This window comes from Symsagittifera roscoffensis, chromosome 3, assembly GCF_963678635.1.
Source record: "Symsagittifera roscoffensis chromosome 3, txSymRosc1.1, whole genome shotgun sequence".
NCBI classification, from domain to species: Eukaryota; Metazoa; Xenacoelomorpha; order Acoela; family Convolutidae; genus Symsagittifera; species Symsagittifera roscoffensis.
Genome location: NC_087064.1, coordinates 9,171,155 through 9,195,527, shown reverse-complemented (window position 1 = coordinate 9,195,527; position 24,373 = coordinate 9,171,155). Strand labels below are relative to the sequence as shown.

The 24,373-nt window shown below is 35.1% G+C and overlaps 1 protein-coding gene across 3 annotated transcripts; it reads right to left on the bottom strand.

Annotated features, from left to right (window-relative positions):
- Positions 1 to 6,306: 6,306 nt before the first annotated feature.
- On the bottom strand, positions 6,307 to 22,464 carry LOC134842540 (ADP-ribosylation factor-binding protein GGA1-like). 3 transcript variants are annotated; one of them, XM_063858925.1, is made up of 16 exons: positions 22,380 to 22,464; positions 21,998 to 22,082; positions 20,049 to 20,124; positions 19,883 to 19,981; positions 19,400 to 19,523; positions 19,150 to 19,262; positions 18,986 to 19,066; positions 18,721 to 18,855; positions 14,608 to 14,689; positions 14,108 to 14,218; positions 13,411 to 13,598; positions 12,974 to 13,193; positions 12,382 to 12,544; positions 8,166 to 8,332; positions 7,642 to 7,949; positions 6,307 to 7,064 (listed from the first exon to the last, which is right to left on the bottom strand). In XM_063858925.1, exons 1-16 carry the CDS (start codon positions 22,456 to 22,458, stop codon positions 6,915 to 6,917), a joined length of 2,181 nt encoding a protein of 726 aa, XP_063714995.1. In that variant the 5' UTR covers positions 22,459 to 22,464; the 3' UTR covers positions 6,307 to 6,914. The 3 variants fall into 3 exon arrangements, with proteins under 3 accessions (XP_063714995.1, XP_063714996.1, XP_063714997.1); XM_063858926.1 differs by having other exon boundaries at positions 12,382 to 12,541; XM_063858927.1 differs by having other exon boundaries at positions 14,117 to 14,218.
- Between the last annotated feature and the right edge of the window lie 1,909 nt (positions 22,465 to 24,373).

The following is a 24,373-nucleotide window of genomic DNA, read 5'->3' as shown; positions in this document are numbered from 1 at the left end:
ATGACGGAAAATATTTTTTTGAATGTTCAATTTTCGAAAAATCAAGCGTTTTCGATTTCTTTCAATAAATCAGTAAGTCAATGAGGACCAAAAACTTCAATCTTTTTCTCTTCAATTATTAAACTATAACTATTTTTTTTAAACCTTCGGCGTTGCCTTATGCTTCATGCTCGATTCAAAAAGAAGACAACCTTGGATCTCCAAACAAAATGACAGGGTTCAAATGTCAATACGAAACGAGTGAACTACAAATGAAGATACAATGATAATGAGTTAGATTGTAAATTTAATCTAACTAATCAACAAAAAAAAGGTTTACTACCTGGCTTTAAAGCTCTCTTTGTCGGCTTTCGTGGAAAAACTATTCTTGTAGTTGAATTCCTGAAAAAAATATCCTATTTTAAAGAAGGAGAGCTTGCCACAACCCGCTCTCTCCATTGACCCAAAAGTTCAGAGAAAAATCGAACAATCTAAAACAGACAAGGGAGCTTCCTGCATCTCACCCTGTTCTATCCATTCAACCCAAAACTTTAGATTTGGGAGTGCAGTTTTCGAGAAAAAGAGAAAAAAATATTTGAGCCCACAGACATTTTCAAAGGCTGCAAACAGTGATGTAAAGTGAAAAGAGACTAGCGGATTATGCAGACATACAGTAGTAAACGTGCTCTCTCCATTGATAACCATTCTATGAAAATCGGGAGAGTAGTTTATGAGAACAACTGAAACTTTCGCAAATAAATTAAAAAAATTCAAGAGAATCTAAAAAAACTCAATCCCATACAATTCACAGAACCTTCTTTATCAAACAGGAATTCTAGGAAGCCATGCCCTGCAAGACACTAGAGTTTTAAATCAGCAACGAAACAAAACTTCGAAGTGGAGACGACAATCTTTGAGCAGACATCAGTTGAGCCGCAAAGAAAATCATTTTGTAATTAACTTTTAAATTTTTTTAGTCCTCCTGGAACTACAATGAACATCACAAGCACATTATACTTGCATACAGAACAAGAAATTCCTCAATATAGCACCTAATCCGACAAAGTTTGAACAGGCAAGCGAAAATCCTGAAGTTCAATTTTTACCGAAATTTTTTTTTCAATTTCAGACAAACTGAAAAAAACAAGGTCTGGACGGGAATCGAAACATTGGCCTCAAGTTACGAAAGCGTCCGCGGTACCTCCTGAAGTTCAATTTTTACCGGAAAAACATGGGCCTGAAGCTGTGAAAGCGTCCGCGGAAGCAAGTTCAATTGCTTGTAAAAAAAATTTTCACGGGGAAAAAGTCTTGTTCCTGATTACAAGACACTTACTCTCGCAAGAGTAACTATTTTAACTGCAGCTATTTAGCAGTTATATTGGTGGATAACTGTTCAAAATAACAGTTGAATTTTTTAAAATGTATTTCGTTTGGCTTCATTACAATTTTGATACGCTTGACTACAAAATTGCGTTAAGTAAAACAAATTAAGGAGTATCAACAAAAATCAAGGTTGATAACTAAACACTTGTGAGCTAGCAAAAAGGGTAAACTTTTTTTACACAGAAGCAAAGCGGAGCTTCGCAATTGAAACTGCAATTCGAAAAACTCATAATCGGGTGTAATCACAAATGTCATTAAAAAGCCTTAAAAAAGAAATAACCAGAGACAACTGAGGAAAAAAAAACAGAATCAACCCCTGCTAAGCTTAAAAAAATGTTGTCATAGCCAAGAAGAGAAGCGCATCTTTGCACCACATGTGACGTAAGGTTTTGCTTAAAATGTAGCGTAAAAATTTATTGTTACAACAGCAACATGTTTCATATTTTTTGAATAAGGGTTTTTCAAAAATAGGGTTAACTTAGCCATTATGTAACCCTTCTGATTAATCAAAACTCTACTGAGAAAATCTACTGCTCCGAATCATTAATTATCGTTCTTGCAGGCAGTTGCGTTACATTAAGCGCCATGCTCTGATTTCATATAAACCAAGAAGTTGTTAACCCGAAAAACCTATTTTCTAGTTTGATTACGCTTGCTGATCAAAAGCGTGAAAAAAATTATCTGAAACTAAGATGTAAACAAAAAAATTGCCTCCAAAATTTTTCAAAAAAAAAATTGACTGTGCTGACATATAACTTAGATGCTTTACAAAGTAATCTGCTAAATATTTATCAGATACAGAATAAGCATTTACAAAAAATGGAAAAGTATCTGAAGGAAATTAGGACAAAAACAACAACCCACAAAAATTTCAGCTTTTTATAAATAAGTTAATTTGAAAAAAAAACTTGCGAGAACACGACCAAAAAGCAGCCCTATCAAGTAAAAAACAAAAAGTAGAAAAAATCTCGAATTAGCAAACACTCGGCTACGTGTCGGATTCGAATCTGCGACCTAGAAAATTTGAGTTTCACGCACTAACCACTCAGCCGCGGATTCTTCAGGTTACCGAAACTAGCCAGCAATAACGCAGCTATATATGCTTAGGAACTGCCAATTCGATGCAGCAAAACTAGAACCAAAAACAAAAAGACACAATTTTACATGTAAAAAACTGAAAAGCATATGCCACATGATGTATAAATTATGCAATTCAAAAAAAATTGCGAGATAATTTGAGTTGTAAAATATCTGAAAGCTATCTTTTTATCATTGTACTGCTGTTTGAAACAAATAACTGTTTTCGATTCATTTGATGAACTAAAAATGCATCTGCTAAGTTAACTTTTTACTAATCAAATGTCAAAGCACTATTACTATAACACGTTTTTTGATGCCATTTGATCAAAGCAGTATGAGGAACTGAGGCCTAAACTACTCAAGTCTCGTTCTACACAATCGGTCCAGCGTTTCTTGAGCCTTCCTGCTGGTCTTTTCCCTGGGACTGAAACATGGCCGGTTAATTTTAGCTCATGATCAATTTCTCTCTGGTAAACATGGTCAAATAATTGTAGTCGCGAACGCACTTGTAGCTTGTCCAGATCAACAAGACTTGCCGTTTTACTTATTGCTTCGTTGGTAACTGTCTTTATAAGTGACTCCGGTAATCCTATGCAGAGCTTTCAAATCAACACTTTTAAGAAAGCTGGGTATTGCTTTGGTCTGCTCCAAGCTGCCAGAGCAGTACATCAGAATTTACCGCAGACAAGCTCCGTAGATATGAAACCTTGTAATCAAATCAATATCTTCATTCAGCAGCTGAGGCGCAAATTGCCGCCATTTCGTCTAGAAAGCTGACATTCTGATTGATGATGCACATATTGCCTCACTTTAAACGGAAATCAAATCACCGAGATAGCAGAACTCTTTGACAGTACGCAGGTTTTCAATTTGATTAATAGGCAGAGTAGCATTCTCATTTGAGTGATAACTGGAACAATTATTGCAACTTGAACAAATATAATTAGTATGATCGTTAGGTGCTTTCCTCAGGCTACTGCATTTCTTAGGAACCATTTGATTACGAGAATTGCGGTGTATTAAATTGGCGCCGACTCCCTTCAAACAACAAGCTCATGGATATTTTCCGGCTGTTTGAGGAATAGACTTTTGACCTGAAGTCAAATGCTTTGTCTTCTCCACGTAGATTTTTCAGCCGCGTTTTTACAAATCCTTGTTCCAAGCATTAAACCTCTCAATAGACTGGGATTCTGTTTCAGCGGATATCACAAGGTCATCTGCATATAGCATATCCCATGGTACCATGTAACGACAGTTTCTTGTAGCCTCTTCCATTACTATTACAAATAACAATGGGCTGATCCTTGATACACGCCTATTTTTGTTTCGAAGTAACCACTGCATCCACGGGGCCGTCGAACTCTAGTTTTCGACTCAGTGTACAGGCACATTATTAATTGAACCAGATTTTCGGGAACTCTCTGTTGTCTCAGAGCCTCTGTTGTCTCAGAGAACACGGTCGAAGGCTTTTTCGAGGTCAACAAATATGTGATGCAGGTTTTTTTTCTCTTCCGCAAACAGTTCCTTCAATTGTCTAATAAGAAGAACGGCATAGGTAGTTAATCTACTACCCATAAAACCAAATTGCATGTTATCTATTTTTATCAAGTGTCTCAGTCGTTTTTCTAGTGTCTCAGACGTTTTTCTGTTTGCGCATGCTATCAAAAAGCTGTGAAGGTACCCCAAAAGCGACACCAAAAATTGCGACAAAGTTGAAAAAAAAAGAAAGTTCGTAGAAAAAAACGTTGCTTTACAAATGTAATTACTGCTTATCATGAACTACAAGATTGATCTTTTTCAAAAATTGAGTTTTCAAGAGATTGGGCACGTCAGCCTGAACGTGAAGCGGTAAAAATGACCGCAGGTAATTCTAACAGATTTGTCAGAAAAGGTGCTCATGGGAAAAAAACCTGGTTACCAATTACAAGTACGTTTGCGCTTGCAAGTGAAAAAAATTTCTTGAAAAAGTTCAATGAAAAATCCTTGAACATTTGAAACTATTTAGCGTTGAAAAAACTCGTTTTCAGTTTAAATTTTACCTCAACCCCAATTTAAGACGGAAACAAATATTTGAGAACCATTGACACTTGGTCACGAGATAGTGTGCCTTGGTGCTAATGAACACAAGTTAACAAATAAAGCAAAAAACTTTTTTCGCATTTCATAGAAATTTTTTTGCCTGGTAGTTTTTTCAAAAAATTCCAATGTAAAAAAAAGAGAAAAACGGATCAAACCCATAACAATTAGATACATTCGTAACTTCTTCTATAAGATAGAATCAAAACTGCAAGAAATTCAAGACAAGTCTCCATTCATTGCTTTCTTCGAAAAACAAAATTATTTCCTAAAATTTTCTTTAAAAGTGCAAAAAAAACATAACTAACAGACAGTCATGAACACACAGAAACACTTACTTGCTTTTGAAAAAACTTCAAATATTAAAGAAAAAACATGTGGCTTAACGTTTTCTGAAATTTTGAAACATAGGCAATCGAAGATTGGAAAAGAGTAATAAACGCAAGTAAACTAAAGAAACACTTTGTTGAAAAAAGATCTCAAATTTCGAAATTCAAAGAAAAAAATAGATGACCTTTAAGCTCTTTAAATTTTTAAAACGATTCATGCTTAGCGCTTTTTTGATAACATTGACCCAACTTGAGAAAACTGGATCAACAGTTAAAGTTTTTATTCCCTGGAAATCTGAAAATTAAATTCCACTTTCGAAACTAGAAATCGTTCACGTTTTTCTTGCGCCATTTCCACGTTCCTATTTGGAGAGTTCTATTTACAGCATTTTCTGCAGATTAATTTCAATCGAACTCAGAAAATGCATATATATCTAAGCGCATCAATATTTTGAAACTTTTTGCTGAAAAAAAAACAAAAATCAGCAAGACCTATAAAAGTCTTCACTACGTTCATTACTCTTATAAAAATTTATGATTGACACATTTTTTGGTAAAATTAACCTAACTTGAGTAAACTGGACGAGTAAATAAAATTTATAATTTGGTGGGAAACCTGATGAAAAGTGAATTCCACGTTGAAGTCGATCGCGTTAATCGGGACATATACACTTTTGATGTTCGACAGTGGAGTTTGCCTTCCTTTTAATGAGGGAAATGAACTGCACCTAAACCGTGAAATTTGAGCCCGAACAAATTTTCAGATTTTGTCCTCGAAAAGACAAACAAAAATCACCGAGAACTATATAAGAGTATTCACTACGTTCACTACTCTTATAATCAACAAAAAATATCGGAGACAAACAATTTTAAACAATAGTCCGATTCATTTAATATTTAAAATTAGCTCAACGGAGCAAAATTTCACTACTTGCTGATGTCGACTGAGTTAATTCAAAGCCGCATTGTCATAACTAATAAATTATTTCATCTTCAATAATAACTTTTCTCGGCTTTTGGAGTTTAAAGGTTAAATATAAACTTTCTGTTTCATCATTGAAAATGCGTCTATAATCCAGTTTTAAAGTCGCGTGTAACTTGAGTTTCCTCTAAAATGATCGACCTCATCCGAAAGATCTAGACTCTCATTTAAATAGTTTATTACAATAGATAGTCTGATAATTACAACATTCTAAATAAGTCAAATATCGATCATGATCTGTAGTTAACCACCCAACTTTTTAAATTACAATTTTCAACTAAAATGGAGTTTTGTATGCAATTTATACAATAAATTTAGGAACACTGCCAACTGAGAGTTGAAAAAAGTGTCAATGAACTTAAAAAGAAACCGATAAAGATACGTTTTTCAACTTCAGAATTTTGAAAAAAAATGAATTTGAAAACCTTTTATGATAACAAATTTGACAAAACTGAATGAATAGATAATGTTCTAAGTCTGCTGGAAAAGTTTCAGATTAAAATACACTTTCGACACTCAAATTCATTCACGTTTCTTAGCGTGATTTTGACTTTCGTAATTGGAGTGTAATTTGCCTTCCTTTTAACAAATGAAAAACCGCGAAACATTAAATTAGCGCGTGATAAAATTTTGACTTTTCCTAAAAACTTCATGACATAAATAGTGTCTTCACTTTGTTCATTGACACCTGATAAAGATAATATAAGTTCACCTGAAACAATTGAACTCCAGATAACTATTTATTAGTTCACGGAAAAGACAAGAACAAATAGCACGCATGCGTCATCATCATAAAATCATATTCAATTTTATGTTGTGCGAAGAACATGATTGGGCCGATCTGTTGTTACGATTTCAGATTTTTGTGACCATTTTCTAGGATTTTAATTATTTGTAAGCACTACCGGTTCTGTTTTTTCTCCTACTTAAATATATTTAATTCGAATCTTATTTATCGCACATTGCCCAAAAACAACAAAACGGTCTCTTAACATCAACGTCAAATGACCATTTTTTTGCTTCATTACAACTGCTTCGAATCACTTTTTTCTCAGTTTAAGATTGATTTCACTGTTAATTTCCGGCTAGCTGAAATCGGAGAACTCTAAGTCTGCTTCTGAGATGAGACAATCGAGACTGCAATCGATCACCCGATTGATCGCCTCCCCTTCTCCAGATTCCTCCCCTTCGCCTTTTTTCGTCATAGTGACCTTCAACTTCAGGCGAGGGACAACCTGCACATAATATCACACGCTAAATTTACCAGGCTTGAACTTACATTTTATTTCCTGTATTATTAACAGCAGCTAAATTAGTCATGACTGCATCGAATTCAAAACTTATCTTGATGTATGATAATTACAGCTCTCTGCAAAAACGTTAAAAACTTAGCCAAACGACAGTTCGATAAATTTAATTATTAGGCTGGAAAACCTCAAAATTAAAATCCATTTGAGAAGTGATTCATATTTACCTTCCTTATAGCAATTTAATTTGAATTGAACTGGAAAAAAAATGAAAAATCAAACCGCGATAAACCAAATTTGAGCGTGAACAACATCAAGACTTTTACTGGAAAACAACGTGAGAAAAATCAACACGACCTATATAATTGTCTTGGCACTTAATAAGGGAGTCTAGTTTTCAGAGCTAACAAGTCCCAAAGCATCGAGAAAAATATCTTGCGGTAGTTTCCCACAAAAATGTCAAAGCAAGTTAATGTCACCAAGAGTTTCCAGGCGTTTTAAACAGCTTATCAAGGTACAACTCACACACGGAAACTCAATGCCGGCTTTTTTCAAGGAGACTAACCTTGGTAGGGTTATAAATAAATAGACACTGGTTGATCACAGCCGGAGGTGCAAACGGAGTCTGAGCTGGCATCGAATCACTGGATGGCGCACCCACTTGGGTTCGCATTGACTTCGGACACGCTACTTGGAGCCCCACTTTCGAGTAGTTCGAGGAACTTGTGTTAGAAATTGTGAGAACAACTATATCTGAGAGTCCTTTGGACTGTTCTGTTTCTATTGAAGGTTTAGCAAATTGAGTGAAATTGGCGGTGATCGAAATGCCGATATCGGAATCACTTATAAGAGACATTGGCTTCAAGGTGGGAGCTGAAACAAAATAACAGAAATGCAGCTCAAACCTATCGAACCCAATGATTCCAAATTATCTCATTCATTGTTTCAATAAAAACAAGAATAAAAACAAATGACCATCGCTTGTACTCGCTTTTAATTAATTATTGCGACACAGGCTTGTTCTAAAAATACTCATTAATTCAGGCAAAACTATGCATAACAATTGACGAATATGAATATGTTACTAACATGGTTTGATGGAATAAATTGTAAAGTCTTCTCTGTGTGTCCTTGAGCGTGATGCTTTTGGAGTTGTCTCGGTCGGATGGGAAGTCGTCTTTGCGGGCGATGTGTCAATAAGTGGAGATACCATCTCTTGGATCAGAGGCACATCAGGTATGTCGTTCAAGTTCGAGCTAAAAACAGAGTTGTGCTCTTTTCCAGTTTCCAATCCTCTAGCTTAAATACGGAGCTGTCAAAATTTACACAATCGGCTATTTGCAAGTTAAAAAAACTTTTAAAGTATTCTCTTGCACGCATTTGCATATTTTAGTTCAACTTGTAACCGCAAAATTCGTTTCAAATAGTCTTGAGGAAATAGCATTTCATCATCAAAACCAAAGGAGGGAAAGAATTAAAAAACCAAAGGAGGGAAAGAATTAAAACCAAAAGCAAATATAGGTTTTACAAGAAAAGGGATTAAAGGGCTACATTTAAACTTTGTATTTTTGGCATCCCTCAAACTATAAATGTTCGCCACAAACTTCTAAAAAATATATTAAATGCCGTTTTTCCGAAAGGCTTTTAAAAGTCGATCGGCCAAAACGTTATGTCATGAAAAATTGCAAAAAGGTTTCATAGCAGTTCATGGCCTTTTTCTGAAGGGCAGAAGTTAGTTTAAAACGACTAAAATGCAATAGCTCAAAGTCATGCTACCAATTTATACAATATTTTCAAATCAATCACTTCAGTATGCTAAATCTACCTAGTGTGACAGTTTGATTGGCAAAGGAACCTCCTAATTATATTGTCATGAATTTTTCAAGCAAGGGTAACCCAGAAAAAGAGATTGATTGCAGTATTATGTGGAAAGTCAATCAGACTTCATTTGAATCTTATTTTAGCAGAGCCAACAGACAGTTGGAAAAGAGTCAAGGAATGCAAATAATAAAAATACTGTTTTTTTTTTGAAAAAAATCAAGTTTCAAATTTCGAAAAAGTAGATAGCCTTAAGCTTTTTGAATTTCTAGAAAAAATTTACAATCGACTCTTTTTGATAAAATATCCCAATTTGAGAAAACAAGATCAATAGATAATTTTTAGTTCACTGGGAAATCTGATAATTACAGTCCATTTTCGATATAAGAATTTGATCACGTTTTCCGTAATCTTTACACTGTTGCTGTTCGATAGTGGAGTTTGACTCCTTTTTAATAAAGGAAACGAAGTGAATTTAAAATGAAAACATAAGTCAGACCGAGTTGGAAAAGAGTCAATGCATGCAATTAAAAGAAAAAAAACAGTTTTTTTTTGAAAAAAAAATCAACTTTCAAATTTCGAAAAAGTAGATGGCCTTAAGCTTTTTGAATTTCTAGAAAAAATTTACAATTGACTCTTTTTTGATAAAAAATAATCCCAATTTGAGAAAACAAGATCAAAAGAAAATTTTTTCATTTCACTGGGTAATCTGATAATTACAGTCCATTTTCGAAATTGGGATTTGATCTCGTTTTTCGTAACCTTTACCCTGTCGCTGTTCGATAGTGGAGTTTGACTCCTTTTTAATGAAGGAAATGAAGTGAATTTAAAATGAAAACATAAGCCAGACCGAAAAAGTAAATTTGAGCCTGAACATTTCAGAACTTCCTGATAGTTTTTTTTCTACATTCATCGATTCGAAGAACTACTTTCATCGACTCTGAAAAACATAGCCAACAGATGATTGAAAAGAATCCAGGAAAACGAAAAAAAAAACTGAAAATTTGTTAACAATTTTCGTATTTTGAAACAAAAAAAGTATCACGTTAAAGCTCTTTCAATTTCACACAAAAATTGACTTTACCGAGGTCGAAAACTTTTTGTCTTAAGACATTGAGAGTGGCCGCTAATTCAGAGGAGCTTCAAACTAATTATCTCCCCATTGAACCCACAACCTCAGGTTTGGGAGGCTAGTTTTCAATAAAATTGAAAAAATATTCAAAAAACTGTTTAAAAAAAATCAAACATTGGGCTATTCCGAGGGCCATAAGTTTTGTCTGAAAAAATTGTGGGCATAGCCGCTAACGCCGGGGATTTTTTCAAATCCGTTCTATTCATTTAAACAAAAATCTCATATTTGGTAGGCTAGTTTTTGAGAAAACAAAAAAAAATATCGGTCAAATATTCGCCCAGACTTTTACGAAGACTGTAGACAAATAGGCAAAACAAAAAGAGCGCAGTGGAGTAAGCAGGCCCATAAAAATTTATAGAGGTGTTTCTATGAATAACTCTTTTTTGAAAATCGGTAGTGTTTTTGAAAAAAAAATTCTTTTTGCAAAAAAACGGATAAAATTTTCCAAAGCGCCTCAAAAAAAATACAAAAACCAAATCACATAGACTTTCATAATACCTGTTTTTATCAACAGGAACTCTAGGCAAACATGCACAACGCGACATTTTAAATTCAAATTAGTCTTGAACAAAACTTACGAAGCGGAAAACTGAATTTGAATTTTCAATTTAACTTGAAGTTAAATTTGAACTTTCATGAAAATGAGCATGTCACCATAGCAGCATCATCGGGTGATTCAATTGATTTTGTTAAACTAGTTGTATACCCGAAAAAATCTAGATTCTTATTTGAAAAAGCTTGCAAATCTCAAGCGGAAGGAAACACTTAGGATTGGTACTTTTTTTCTGAAAGCTATCCCATTCCATTGAAAACTGGATTTAAAATAATTTTTCTCGCCAATGAATTCAGAACTAAACTCGTCATTGATAACAACTAAACCAAATTTATACAGAGAGGTGAAGTTGCACTTCGCTAATACGAGCGATAAAGCGGCAAAAGATACGGGATCTTTAAAAAGCAAAACGTTAACTTTGTTAGTAACAATATGGAATGTAATAAACTAAAGGCAACCACACTAACTTTGCTTGTACTGAATTATGATAAATTGAACCAAATCTAGCGAAGTATACTGAGTTGGAAAATTTTTGGAATGGAATTTTAATAATTATACTGTTGTATGAAACAAAGAGTCTTTTTCGGTTCAATTGATAAATTAAAAGAGCATCATCTCTGTTAACTTATTACTAATCAATGTCAAAACCCATAGTTTTATCATGCTAATGCAGTCTACAAATTCAAAAGTGCCACCAGAAGTTGCACTTTACTTTCAACTTAGGTTGGAAAAAAGTTGCATCGTACTAATTATACTACGGTACGCTCATGTAAAGAGCACTGCACTATCACAACTACACTGCAATAGCAACCAGTAGTTTAAATTAAATTTTCTAGAGCATGCTAATAAGCACGTTCACTGTTAGCGGAGTCAATGATTCTATTGGACAAAGTTGTGAATCTGAAAAAGGGTCTATGTTCCGATTTGATTAGGCTCGCTAATCCTGAGCATAAAATTTTCTGAAAATGAAAACATAGTCAATCGAAGATAGGAAAAGAGCAATGAACACAAGTTAACATAAAAAACTGACTTTTGAATTTCGAAGAAGAAAAGGCCGACCATAGCCGGAAAACATAGCGGAAAAATGGCAGTTGGAAAAGTCTCAAACTTTCGAATTTCAAAGAAAAAATAGATGCCCTTTAAACTCTTTGAATTTCTACGACAACTTTTGATTGGCGTTTTTTTGATAACATGAACCTAGCTAGAGAAAAGGTCAGTAGGTAAAGTTTTTATTCCGCTGGAAATCTCAAAATTAAATTCCACTTTCGAAACTAGAACCCGTTCACGTTTTTTTGCACCATTTCCACTTTTCTATTTGGAGAGTGCTATTTGCATCCCTTCCAGCAGATGAATTTCAATTGAACTCAAAAAGAGCATATATACCTAAGTGCATTCATAAATGCATCAATATGTATGAATGCACATCGTAGTTATTAGAGACTTTTCCTGAAAAAAAAAATCAGCAAGACCTATACCGTTCACGTTTTTTTTGCACCATTTCCACTTTTCTATTTGGAGAGTGCTATTTGCATCCCTTCCAGCAGATGAATTTCAATTGAACTCAAAAAGAGCATATATACCTAAGTGCATTCATAAATGCATCAATATGTATAAATGCACATCGTAGTTATTAGAGACTTTTCCTGAAAAAAAATCATATAAGAGTCTTCACTACGTTCATTACTCTTAAAAAAAAAACAAATCATAAATACGCGATATTCACTTCGTTCATTAACACTTGATAACTAAGTTCATCAAGATTCATTCAATGCAAGAACTAATCCGTGTTTCCTTTTTTTTACCTCTGCTGTGTACTGTCCACCTTGTCCCCACTTGCACCCCCAGTCAGCCAATTTTTAGCCAGTGAGTCCAGTTCTCCAAATGCACCAGAGCCACTGCCGCTCTTAGTCATGCCTGACGCTTGTGGCCTCTTTGATGCGTTTTTGGACAGATCTGGCGTGCCTGCTAATAAAGACCGTTCCGAAACTTTCAAAAGTGTGTGATATAGTCAGCTCTCAATTATATTTGACCCTATGGAAGATTACAACCAAAAATATATACATTTGACAGACATTGAGCCTGAAATGCTCCATATATTTTCAACCATTCAGTTCTAGAAAGTTTACTCGGAGAGATTAAAAAAAAGTCCGCAGTCCTCACAAACCTCTAAAAAACAAATCTGATATTGATAGGGATTCGAATTTACTCCTAAATGTTCAGGTCGTAGGCGTGGGTCTTATTACATCATCCTTTTAGAGCATTTTAGCATCAAAGCCGAAGGTAATCCAGAAGAAGCAGACCACCGCATAGTAACACAATTAGTTTTAATTGGTCAGAAAAACAAATTGAACAAGATGGTATAACTTAATGACCAAAACACTATTCAAATATTACCTTCTTGACTTTGACTATTGGGTCTATTTGGAAGAGGCGGCGGTGCGACTCCCGATGATACTGCGTGCAGTCGGTGCTGTGGCGATGCGGACGGATTTTGTGAACTAGGGTTAGAGTTTATTGCAAAAGGGTTTGTATGCCCTATCAAATCAGCACCACCTGTTGTTGGCTTTCTCGACTGCGCCGTAGAATTGAACGGTGATGTTGACAAATTTACACTCTAAACATTCAAGAAACTTTACAATTGCATTAAAAGCTAAGATAAGCCCACGCGAAAAAAAAAACAAACACAATAGTTTAGAAAAAGATGATGTAACACATTGTTTTGCAACTGGCATTATTGCACTCTGACTTGAAATTGCAGAATGTCTTGTCAATATCGTTTACTATAAAATTACTATAAAAACTAAACGAGTTTTTCATCTTAAGTATCTTACTAGTGAAGTTGAATTAGGAGTTCCCAGCGATTCGAACATTGCAAACGGATTTGTGTCCGCAGCTGCGGCAGCAGAGCCCTTCTCAACTGAGGAAGCCAGTCCCAGTTGTGCCAGCAGGGGATCGGCTAGAGGATCTAGAGAGTGTAAATCTAAGAGACCAACTGCAGCACCAACTGAGTTCAAATCGTCTGAAATAACATATCAGATTATAGCCAGAATATAGGATAAAAACACTGACTTAAGCATTCCAAAGAACAAGATCCAACTCATAGGAGTGGTAAATAAGGCCAACAACATCAGAGCCCGAGTTACTATAACTTTTTTTGAGATTACGGTGGACTCAAAAAGTCACCTGAACTCAACTTTGCACTTAGCCAATTCACTACTATTCCGCAAATACTCGAAGTGATGATTTTGGGAGATCACGTATTGTTTTCATTTTATAGTGTGGCTATTTGGAACATTTCTTCAAGTTCATTTGAGCGTTTAGAGCAAAATTTTTTTAGAGCATTTCATTTGAAGAATCAAAATTCTGCCTTTTCTATAATAGCCGCCCACAGAAAATTTAAGTCCTCTCAAGCATATTACAGCCAGCAAACTATAGCCCCCAGCAAATCATCAAATTATACTTCCTCATAAAACCAAAATACGACTGTGGCGGGGTTATAAATTTTGTGTTAACAGGTTGTTTTTTTACTTGTGGTACCTGACAAAGGTTTGTCTGGAGGAATGTAGTGACTGTTCCCAACTGTACTGTTGTATCTTTCCAACAGAGAGGACAACTCGTCACTTGCCAGCAAAATGTCACCTGCAAATTTCAAGCAAATAAACAATTACAAAAATTAATCAGCATGAATTTACATTCTAATTCAGATGAGCTTTTTATCGAATTTAATGAGTTTTTTTTTTTAAATAACATATTCAAGTGAAAAAAATAGTCTTCAGAGCATTTAAATACGGTGATGTATCGACTTGCATGCGTGCCGCTTAGCATGCTTAATTATAGTAATTACTCACTCTGAAGCGGCATGCATCAGTTTAAGTTTCGGTAGCGAAGCTGAGTAAACAAACTCAGTTCTAATAGCACTAATACCCGCATGCTAAGCGGCACGAACGCTAGTAGGCCGGTCCCCAGTCAATCAGTCGATCTGAACTAAAGGTCCAACACTTTACATGAATGCTTCGAAGCTATCTAACCAATGGATTCGTCGTTTTCATCAGTTTCAGCTGCCAACTGGAACACTCGTGGACGAAACTTCACCAAACTTTCCTTCAGTTCCTATAACGAACTTCCAATTATGAAACATGCTAATTTGTGACTGTCATAGATCAGGAAAATCTTCGTTGACTTAAAAAGTTAATATTATACCCAGAGGCAAAGCAGAGCTCCGCAACATTTGCGATGCAACACAAACATGTCAAAGGACACAAAAGCTAAAGTCAGAAAGAAACAAAATCACAAAAAAAAAACTCACCCAAATCAAATTTTTACACGTTTATATCGCAGTAAATTCATTGAATGAAAACCGTTAAGACGTGAAAAAAGCCATTTTTATAAAAACACTTCGATATCATTTTTTTTCAACAAAACAGGTTAATTTCATATAACCTCTAGGTGAATAAAACATGTCTAGGAATGATTGTATTTACAAACACTCAACTACATAAATTAAACTGCACATGACACCAATTAATTAATTATTAATTAAATAGCTCACGAAGAAAAAATATATATATTAGTAGCAGTAATTTCTGATTCCTCCGAGTGATCTGTCAATTGGTACTGGGTACTGATTCATGTTTCTGTAGAAGGTATGTCTTTATTTTTCTTTAAATTTCTTGCGAGATTTTAAATTTCTTTCAGTAGTAAATTACATTTCTTAATGAATCCTCTTGCAGCTGATTCTTTCCCTTTTTTGTTGTTCGAACAACTCTGGGGTATTATCTGTACTGCTCTCTTCGTTATGTGCAGCTAAGTTTTCTGTAGACAGAAAATATTTACTGATCTTTGATTTAAGCCACCGAAAGATTTCAGAATATTCATTTTCGTTATCAATAGCTATGCTGGAAGTATTTTGAATTTTAATAGTAAACCTGGTGCTCTATCAATTTTTGACGTAAAAAATAGACTTTGACTCCCAGTTTATTTTTCTATTCCTTCTGTTCAATTGTAAAATTGAGAGTTTTTTGAGAAAACTGCGCTTTATGTAAAATGGATATTATCAAATATTTGAATAAGCTAAACCAAACATTTAAGGGCACTACTTTCCTTACAACATAGTGTGAACCGATTCCTAATGCCATTTTCCATAGAATTTAGTTAGCTTGTACTGAAAACCTTAAATATTGTTCCGAAAAAATCCTAGATAAATGCATGCTTTCAAAACTTTTATTTCGTGATTCTCATGAAAAACGACTATTTTTATAGTTAACTATAAAAATTGTGTTTCATCTGAATTGAAAGTCACTCTATTCTTTTCATGTAGGCATCGACGTTCAAGTAATTTTTAGCGGGTTCTGATAATAATTCTGGAGATTTTTAGTTCACTATCAGAATGGGTATCATTTGGAATTAAACGCTCGAATTTGATCAATTAAATGAATGAAAATTATTAACATAAAAGTTGAACTAAGACAAAAACCTAAGATAACAGATTTGTAGAAAAGCCAAGATAACAGATTTGTAAAAAAAATCTGAAAAAAGTGATTTAAGACTTGAAATCATTTCAGGCTTCCGAAATGCATAACAGCAGGCGTATCAGGAAAAAATTGACAAAAAAGGGCTGAGAAAAGCATCAAAAGGCACAAGCAAAAAAATTACATAAGACCAAGCTCATAAATCCACCAATATCCATCAAAATCAATCAAGATAAATGAACCTTTTTCGCCGTGATTCAATCTGAAAATATTATTGTTTGAAACAAAAAAGAAAACAGACAACAGAGTTGGAAAATTTTCAATGAGCCATGAATTTTGAAAAAAAGGACAAAAAAACTAGAAAATTAATCAAAAAATGCAAATCGAAAATGTCAATAATTCAAAAACCAATTTACAAGCCAACAAAGCGCCACATTTTATGAAGTTATTGATCAACAATCAGAAAAAAAATTGAAAAGAAGATTGAAAGATTACCATAAAAAAATATTTGAAGCAGATTGTTAATCATCAGATAGAAAAAATGGTTTTCCATCTCCACACACTACAGACACGCACACAAGCGAAAAAATTCTCAGCACAGATAAAAAAAGATTGAATTTCTACACAGAGGCGAAGCTGCGCTTCGCGCACACTAGCGAGAACACGATAAACATAGCTTTACAGAAAGAATAAAAAAAGAAATAAGCCTCGATGAACTTAAAAATTTGTCACGTATCTTATTCAAACCAACGACTTCGGGATTTAGAGTCTCACAGCCCTGCCTTGTTGGCCACGGACGCTTAACAATCGGCAAACATAAGTCACAAATAAGAGCAGCTGCATTTGCTAATAAATTGCCAATGCGATGCAGCAAAATTTGCACCAAACAGACGCAATATCGCATTTAAAAATTAGGAATATAACAAACTGAAAGCAACACATTAACTCTGCATGCAGTTAATGGGAAAGCATAAGGCCACAATATGTATAAATTTCGCATTTCAAATATTGCGAGATATATTGAGTTAGAAAATGTCTGAAATTGAGTTATGATTGTTGTTGTGTGAAACAACTAGCTTTTTTCGGTTTAGTTGAGGATTTAAAAATGCATCAAATTTCTTACATTATTATTGATTGAATGTCATTGATTGAAGGGTGCCACCAAAAAATTACAATAAGAAAATATTGAGAAAACAGGGAATCATCGAAAACGTAACTAAATTGGATGAATTATAGAGACAATTTTCTAAGAAAACTCCACGCAATTAATTTTATGAAAATAAAATTAAAGACAAAAGTGGAGGTGCACTTCGCAAACAAAAGAGAGAAAACGACAAAAGAGCAGCTCTAAAAACCGAAATGAGAGAAGGTAGAAATAAGCATAGAATTTCCTGTGTCGGATTAGCACATGCAACTTCGAGATATGGAATTTAACATCTGAGCCGCAGGCAATGGAAAGCTTGCCCACTAGCTACCAAATAATGCAGCTTTAGAAGCTAATAAATTGCCAATGCTATGCAGCAACAATGCCACCAAAAATCAAAAAAGTTGCGCTGCGTTGAACTTCCGACAAGTAGCTAAGGAATCTCACTTCCTTCCCTCTGAGGCAAGGCCGCTTGACTGTCGGCGAACACAAGCCACAAATAAACAGAGAATAGATGCTATGAAATTTCCAATGCTACAGATCGTGATTATGGCAAAAGTGCAACCAAATGAGCACCTCTATTTGCGAGTTAGGTTGGAACAAGAAACAAGTAGAGTCATGCCAAAACACTAAGTTTGTTCACTTGCGTTTATAATGACAAAAACGGTGAGCATTTAAGCCGAAAAACTGGCGACACACTGTTAAATTAAAAAAACAATATGATTTTTGATGAAGTTTACATTCAAAATCTACTTCAGCATTCAAAACTACTCCAGCATTCAAATCTACTTCAGCATTCAAATCTATTAAAATAACATTCAACTGAATAATCTAGTTGGCATGTGATAAAATCGGAAACTAAGCCGACAAAAGCTAAACCGGAAGCGGTAAAATTGAAAAAAAAAAACATTTCAATTTTCACACAGAGGCGCAAACACTTGCGAGAACATGACAAAAAAGCAGCTTTTTAAAGTGAAATAAGATAAAAATAGAAATAGGCTTCGAATTAGCAAAAATTCGGCTGTGTTTAGGATTCAATCTGCAATCAAAACATTTTGAGTCTTTTTCAAGCGACAAAAAGCCTAGTACCCGGTTGCAAGACACTCGCTATCGCAAGTGTAATAATTGCCTCTTGAAGCTTTTTCAATTTCCGAATTACGATCAAGGTCTAATTTGAAATTTCACGTAATACTTCTTTAATCAGTCAAAATTGTCTATAAAAACACATACGGCATCGTTACTCCACTGTCTACGAGAGTGATTGGAACAAAAAGCACAATATATAAATACTATATCAATCCGTTCGTTCTTAATCTCAACCAACCATTACGAAATCCGAGTGGTAACAAGCAAAAGGTGTTCATTTTTACAATGAAGATTTGTTTGATGACCTATATTTTCCCATCAAGTCAATTAACCGGCATTTTGTTTCTACCCGCGTACAATCCGAAATGAGATATTAACCTGCCTAAGCCACCTAATTTTGCGTACTCCGAGTTCATATTTCTATTCCAAAATTTCCGAATTACCTTCATGAGATCGATGTCTGCATCTGAAGATGTTTTCGAGTAGTTGTTGAGCATGTCATTCATCAGTCGAATGTTATTGTGTATGGTATCCAGCTCCTCTGTCCTCTTGTACTGCTTTTGCAGCTTCTCCTCGTCCTAAAAATAAAGAAAACAATGATACAGCTTCTCCTCGTCCTTAATATAAAAATAGCAATCATTCAATTAATCTGGTTATGATTTGTTTAGATGAAAACTGATTTTTTACAAGTTAATACATAGCAGATACCTCTTTGACCATTGTTTTAATAAGTCTGTTGGCGGCCTCCAAATCATCTTTGTTTTTACTTTGCAGCAATTTTGTCAGCAGCTAAAACAAAATTATAGTTTTGGAAACATGATTTTTTATCAATACGTCTTTTTTAACAATACCGAGCTTTCAAAATAGCTCACCTTATTTTTCTCGTCGTCTTCAAAGATCGGATTCTTGACTTTCTCTTTCGTTTCTTTTGGACTGCTAAACTCGTACTGATGATCTACATATGTTGGATCCGATGTGATCAGACCTGAACAAAAAAGGAGAACTTCAGACACTTTTCAGCCCCAAATGTGACCAATTGATGGCCTAGGTTTCGTTGCAGGAACACAATCATGCATTGTAAGACTTCGTAGTCGAACAACTCAAACTATGGACTATATATACCTTGTTGTTTCAGCATCTCGTACGCCTCTTTAATTTTGGGTTCATGCGTCAGACCCCTCGACCATCCGTAGAGGAGCTCAATTGACCTTTTCTTCACTCGTTCAGGTGTGGTAGCTCCCAAGTACTGAAATAAAAACAAACTGACAATTCGACATCAGAAATTTTCAACCGAGTGGCAACCCGAACTGACAATACAAAAACGAGTAACACTTCGACCTGAGAATTCGAAAAACAAACGTAATTAACCATATCAAAAACCCAATTAGGTAATAATTACTTTCCGTAAGTTCAAAACTGCCCAGCCCATCATAATCTAATTTATTACTTTGCAAAAACGGTCAATTAATTTATTTCAAACCGGAGTCTTCAGTTCATGTGATTAAATAATCGAATGATAAAAAATTTACGAATTTTTGGCGTTACTGCTCTCCATCTGTTTTTGGTTAAATGAAACAATTTAATGAATAAGTTCAAATTACCAACCTTGGGAGATAAAAGTTTGATGATTTCATTCAGGAATCTAAACTTTCCGATTTCAGCGTGGAACGCAATTCCACAGCTTTGGACACAGGCATCGATCAACTGAAAATAAATAACTTTCATTAGAAACAGAACTTGAATAATCTTATTGTGATGTTAATGCACTCACATTTAATGTGTAAAGAGCTTCCCGTTCATTCAGAGATTGGATTTTAGGCACAACTATCCGTACAACTCTCTGAGGTCTAAACATTAACCATGCTATATAACTTTTAAAATATCAAAACAAAAACTATTTAAAAATCGATGGAGTAAACAAGCTTTTAGTTCCACAAATGAAAACTAAAAAAAACTTCGAGAAATTATTTCGACAGAGGCAAAACTTTTCGGTCCCTCGTCGGTGCCACTCAGGGGCGGATCTAGGATTTTCTCGAGGGGCGCGGATTTTCAAAAAATTTTGTCGACCTTTTTTTTTAGTTCGATCCAATTGGTTTTCTGAGCTCTCCCAAATCACCAAAAAGATCCAATTTTGACCAAATTTTCTGCACCGTAGGCAACATTTTGAAAAACGCCAAAAAAGCGTTTTGAGGCACTATTCTTCAAAAATTAGTATATATTTGCACCAAGGGCGCCTTTAGAAAAACTTTAGGGTCAGTCAGCCAAAAGTGGATATCTCAAAATAGTACAAAGGGCGGACCCTTTGTGTTGGCAGGTGTTCGAATTCCTGAGCGGAGGAAGCGTCCCCCCATCCCTCCTTGGGTGCAATCACTGTTATTTTCAGAAAGCCAACTCATCCAAAAAGTGTATAGCTTCATTTACATACCCAGTTCAAAAGAATACCCAGTTGCTGACAAGCAGCACAGGACGTCCCTTCTACAATGATTATATGAAGCATATCGAAAAAGAGGAAAATAGTAGTAATAACATGAATTAAAAATTTTTTCTTTAAAAAAATCCCATTTTTATTCATTTGCTGTGTTTTATTTAAAAGCGCCTTAATTTGAATTAAAACAATGAAAGGTTGAATGATAATTATATCAAACTAACGTGAGACTCGCAATAGTATAAAATTAATCGTTATCAAATTTCATTTCATTGTCAACAAAATTTGTGAAAACTCAGACCCAATTTTTCCCGAAATTGGGGAAACTTTTTTTAATGGAAACCGAATCGCGGCTGAACTATATTCAACTATGAGTTAATATTTGAAGGTCAAATGTTATATCATAGTTGAACATTGCGGTTCCGATTCGCAAGGACTGCGCATAGTTTCTCGAGAGATGGGGGATTTTAAAAAAAATTGAAAATGTTGTCGACCTTTTTTTAGGTCAACCAAACTGATTTTCCGAGCGCCCAAGGGCTCCCTGAACGCCATAAGATTTTTAAAAATTGAAAATGTTGTCGACCTTTTTTTAGGTCAACCAAACTAATTTTCCGAGCGCCCAAGGGCTCCCTGAACCCCATAAGATTTTAAAAAATTGAAAATGTTGTCGACCTTTTTTTTTAGGTCAACCAAACTGATTTTTCGGGCGCCCAAGGTCTCCCTGAACGCCTATTTCGACGAAAAAACGTTTGCGCCGCAGATAAATTTTGAAAAAAAAAACTTCGGAAATGTTGACCAAAAAATCGCGTTTCTCGACGTGCCAAAATCAGTATAAGGCACCTTTAGAAAAAAATTAGATTTGGTCGGTTGAAAATGAATGTAATGAAATAACCCCACAGGGGAGACCCCTTGGTTGATGAGGGGGCCGAATCCCAGAGAGGAGGCGTCCGCCACCAAAAACCAACCCCCTCCCCAAATCCGCCCCTGATTTGACCCCAACTAACTTTTTTGAGGTAGTCAAAGTCGAGCGGATAAATTCAATCTACGCCATAGTGTCTTCGTGACGTGATCGGAACAATAAACTTGACGTCTTTTGCTTGCGTGCTTTCTTCAAAACCAACGGATCAGAAATCAAATAAATTAATATTTAATGACTTTTCCATCCCGTGTACACGTTACAGCAATTCTTACAACTTGGCAATTTACCGCTATTGCTATTGGTTAGGAATGCTAAAAAGAATAAGTTAACCTGCTAATCGTAGGTTCATATTTCAGTTTAACTCATTAGCTCTTACCCATCAATAGTTTGATTAACAGCGTCACAGAACTCTCTGATGTCGTTTGGGTTTTCAGTTTCAGCTTGTGGGTTCGTCACTTTGCCTAAATAAAAAATAAATGCTCAAGCTGTTTCGCAGACATCAGTTACAAGATATGCAATTGAAATCTTATTACTTCCAAAATGCGAAAGTGCTAATAATTAGATACCATTGATTGCCGTGCTTCCATTCTACAAATAACCTATGCATCTACCATCTTCATGAAAAAAAAACTCGAGTACGCATTTTGTAAAAAAAAAGAGACTAGCTTTGATAAATAAAAAAGGAAACAAAAGTTGCCATAAAACGAAGACTTTAGTAGTCTTCAGAACAGCTACAAATCAAATTAATGTTCACTCACTACACAATACTGTCAAATCAGGGGTGATGGGAACAGGCGTTGTTGATACTGTCACAGAGCCCTTACCAAACAGAGCCATCAACCTTCATCTGAAATTCAATTTGGTTAAGAAACTTACACGGGCGAAATTGATCACAAAAGAGGCATGGCACGCAAGCCGACAAAAAAGTAGAAAAAAATTGCTCGGAAAAATCAAGAACTTTGTCTACTCGGAACTGAGCCAAAATTTTTTCAAACAATTAAGTTTTTTAATCCCTCTTCTAAGAAAACACACTCATAAACCTATTTTCACCGTTCAAACGAAGCATTAGAAAGCGACTAAGCCGATATAAAATAAGCCGTAACCTTATAACCGAATTATTAAAAACGGGAATTGTTCAAAATAGGAAAATGTATACAAAGAGGCGAAATTATTTTCAAATTTATTTTGCGACGTTTGTCAAAATAATTTCGCCCCTTTGTTATGTTCGCAATAAACAGCGTTAAATTAGAACTGGAACCAAATATAGCCCGCAGTTATTAGGCAGACATAGCTTGGGTAGACAGCTGACCTGAAAAAAAGTGGCATAAAAAGATTTTAGCTCCAAGTTATCGCATACCCCGAAGCAAAAAAGCTCATCAAAACATAGTTACACCCTTTAAACAAGAAACTGTTACGAGGCAACTAAATCGACATAAGATGAATCAAAACCAAGAGCGCCCACAAAACCTTTGAATCCAAACCATAAAAATTATAATATGAACTGAAATTGTACAAAACCTTGAATCTAAAGTACCTGCATCTATACATGTTAAAAAGACAGTCTAAAATGGTGGATGCTTCATTTTTCTTCATAAGAATCCATGCATAAGAAAGCATGCCGCCAAAAATTAGAAGTCGATCACGTTTTTGGTGACCTTTACATTTTCCTTCTTCAATAGTGGAGCTTGCCTTCCTTTTAACAAAATTGTCTAACTTAGTCTTCACTTTTAACTAAGTCTTCAGTAAAAAGTGAAAAATTTAGGTAAAAACAGCTAGAATGAGACATAATCAAAGCTTAAATAATGCTCAACCTTTGGAATGGATAGGCGCGCAATTGATTGTCTGTAGGCCTCTGAAAACCAGAGACAAGTTTTTAAACATGTTCCAAGATGTATGTGGCTCCCACTGACAAAACTTCGGTGGTTTCCGCGTACTATTATCTATAACTTAAATTTGGTCGGCACATTTGATTTGTCGCGGATTCCTCAGCAAACGAATACGGCTTGTTGTTTTTGATTCCGCAACTCCGAGCGGATTCCGCAAAAGGTAAGTAGATTCCACAAGTGTAAGTGGAATACGCTAAATTTGTTAGCGCAATAACAAAATAAAAGCGGATTCCGCAAATTGTAAGTAGATGTGTCAATTTTGTTTATTAAACGGAACCAAACCCGTTCTTACATATGAACAATTAAAAACAATCTGAGTTCGGAGCGATTTCAAATCATCAGTATATGAGATGAGAGTGAATTCAAATGGTTTATAGGGGGTGAGAGGTTTATTGATGGAGAGGTCCCATTGTGAGAGGTTGGTAGGAACTTAGATCGATGAATTAGTTTACTTCAGTTTGTTGAGTTGTCCGGAACTGAGATCGGTGAATTAGCTTACTTGATTTTGTTCAGGTAGCAGTAATTGAGATTGCAGTTGGGGGTAAATTGTGGGCAGGAATTGAGATCGAAGTTCGAAGTAAGTTGACAGGAATTGAGATTGAACGTTTGAGGGTAGCTTAACTGTACGCAGTAATTCAGATTAAACTCACTGTTGGCCAATGGGTAATACAAGATTTCATTTAAAACGCTACTATATATGTAACTGGAATCCGCAAACACAATGCGGATTCCCCTTACAATTTGCATATTCCATCTAAAATTTGCCGACAGCTCAATTTTTTTTATACACCTATCTTATTATTTGTTTGTGTATTCCACAAACTGTTCCGGATTCTGCGAATACTGTTGCGAATTCCCCAACTTCG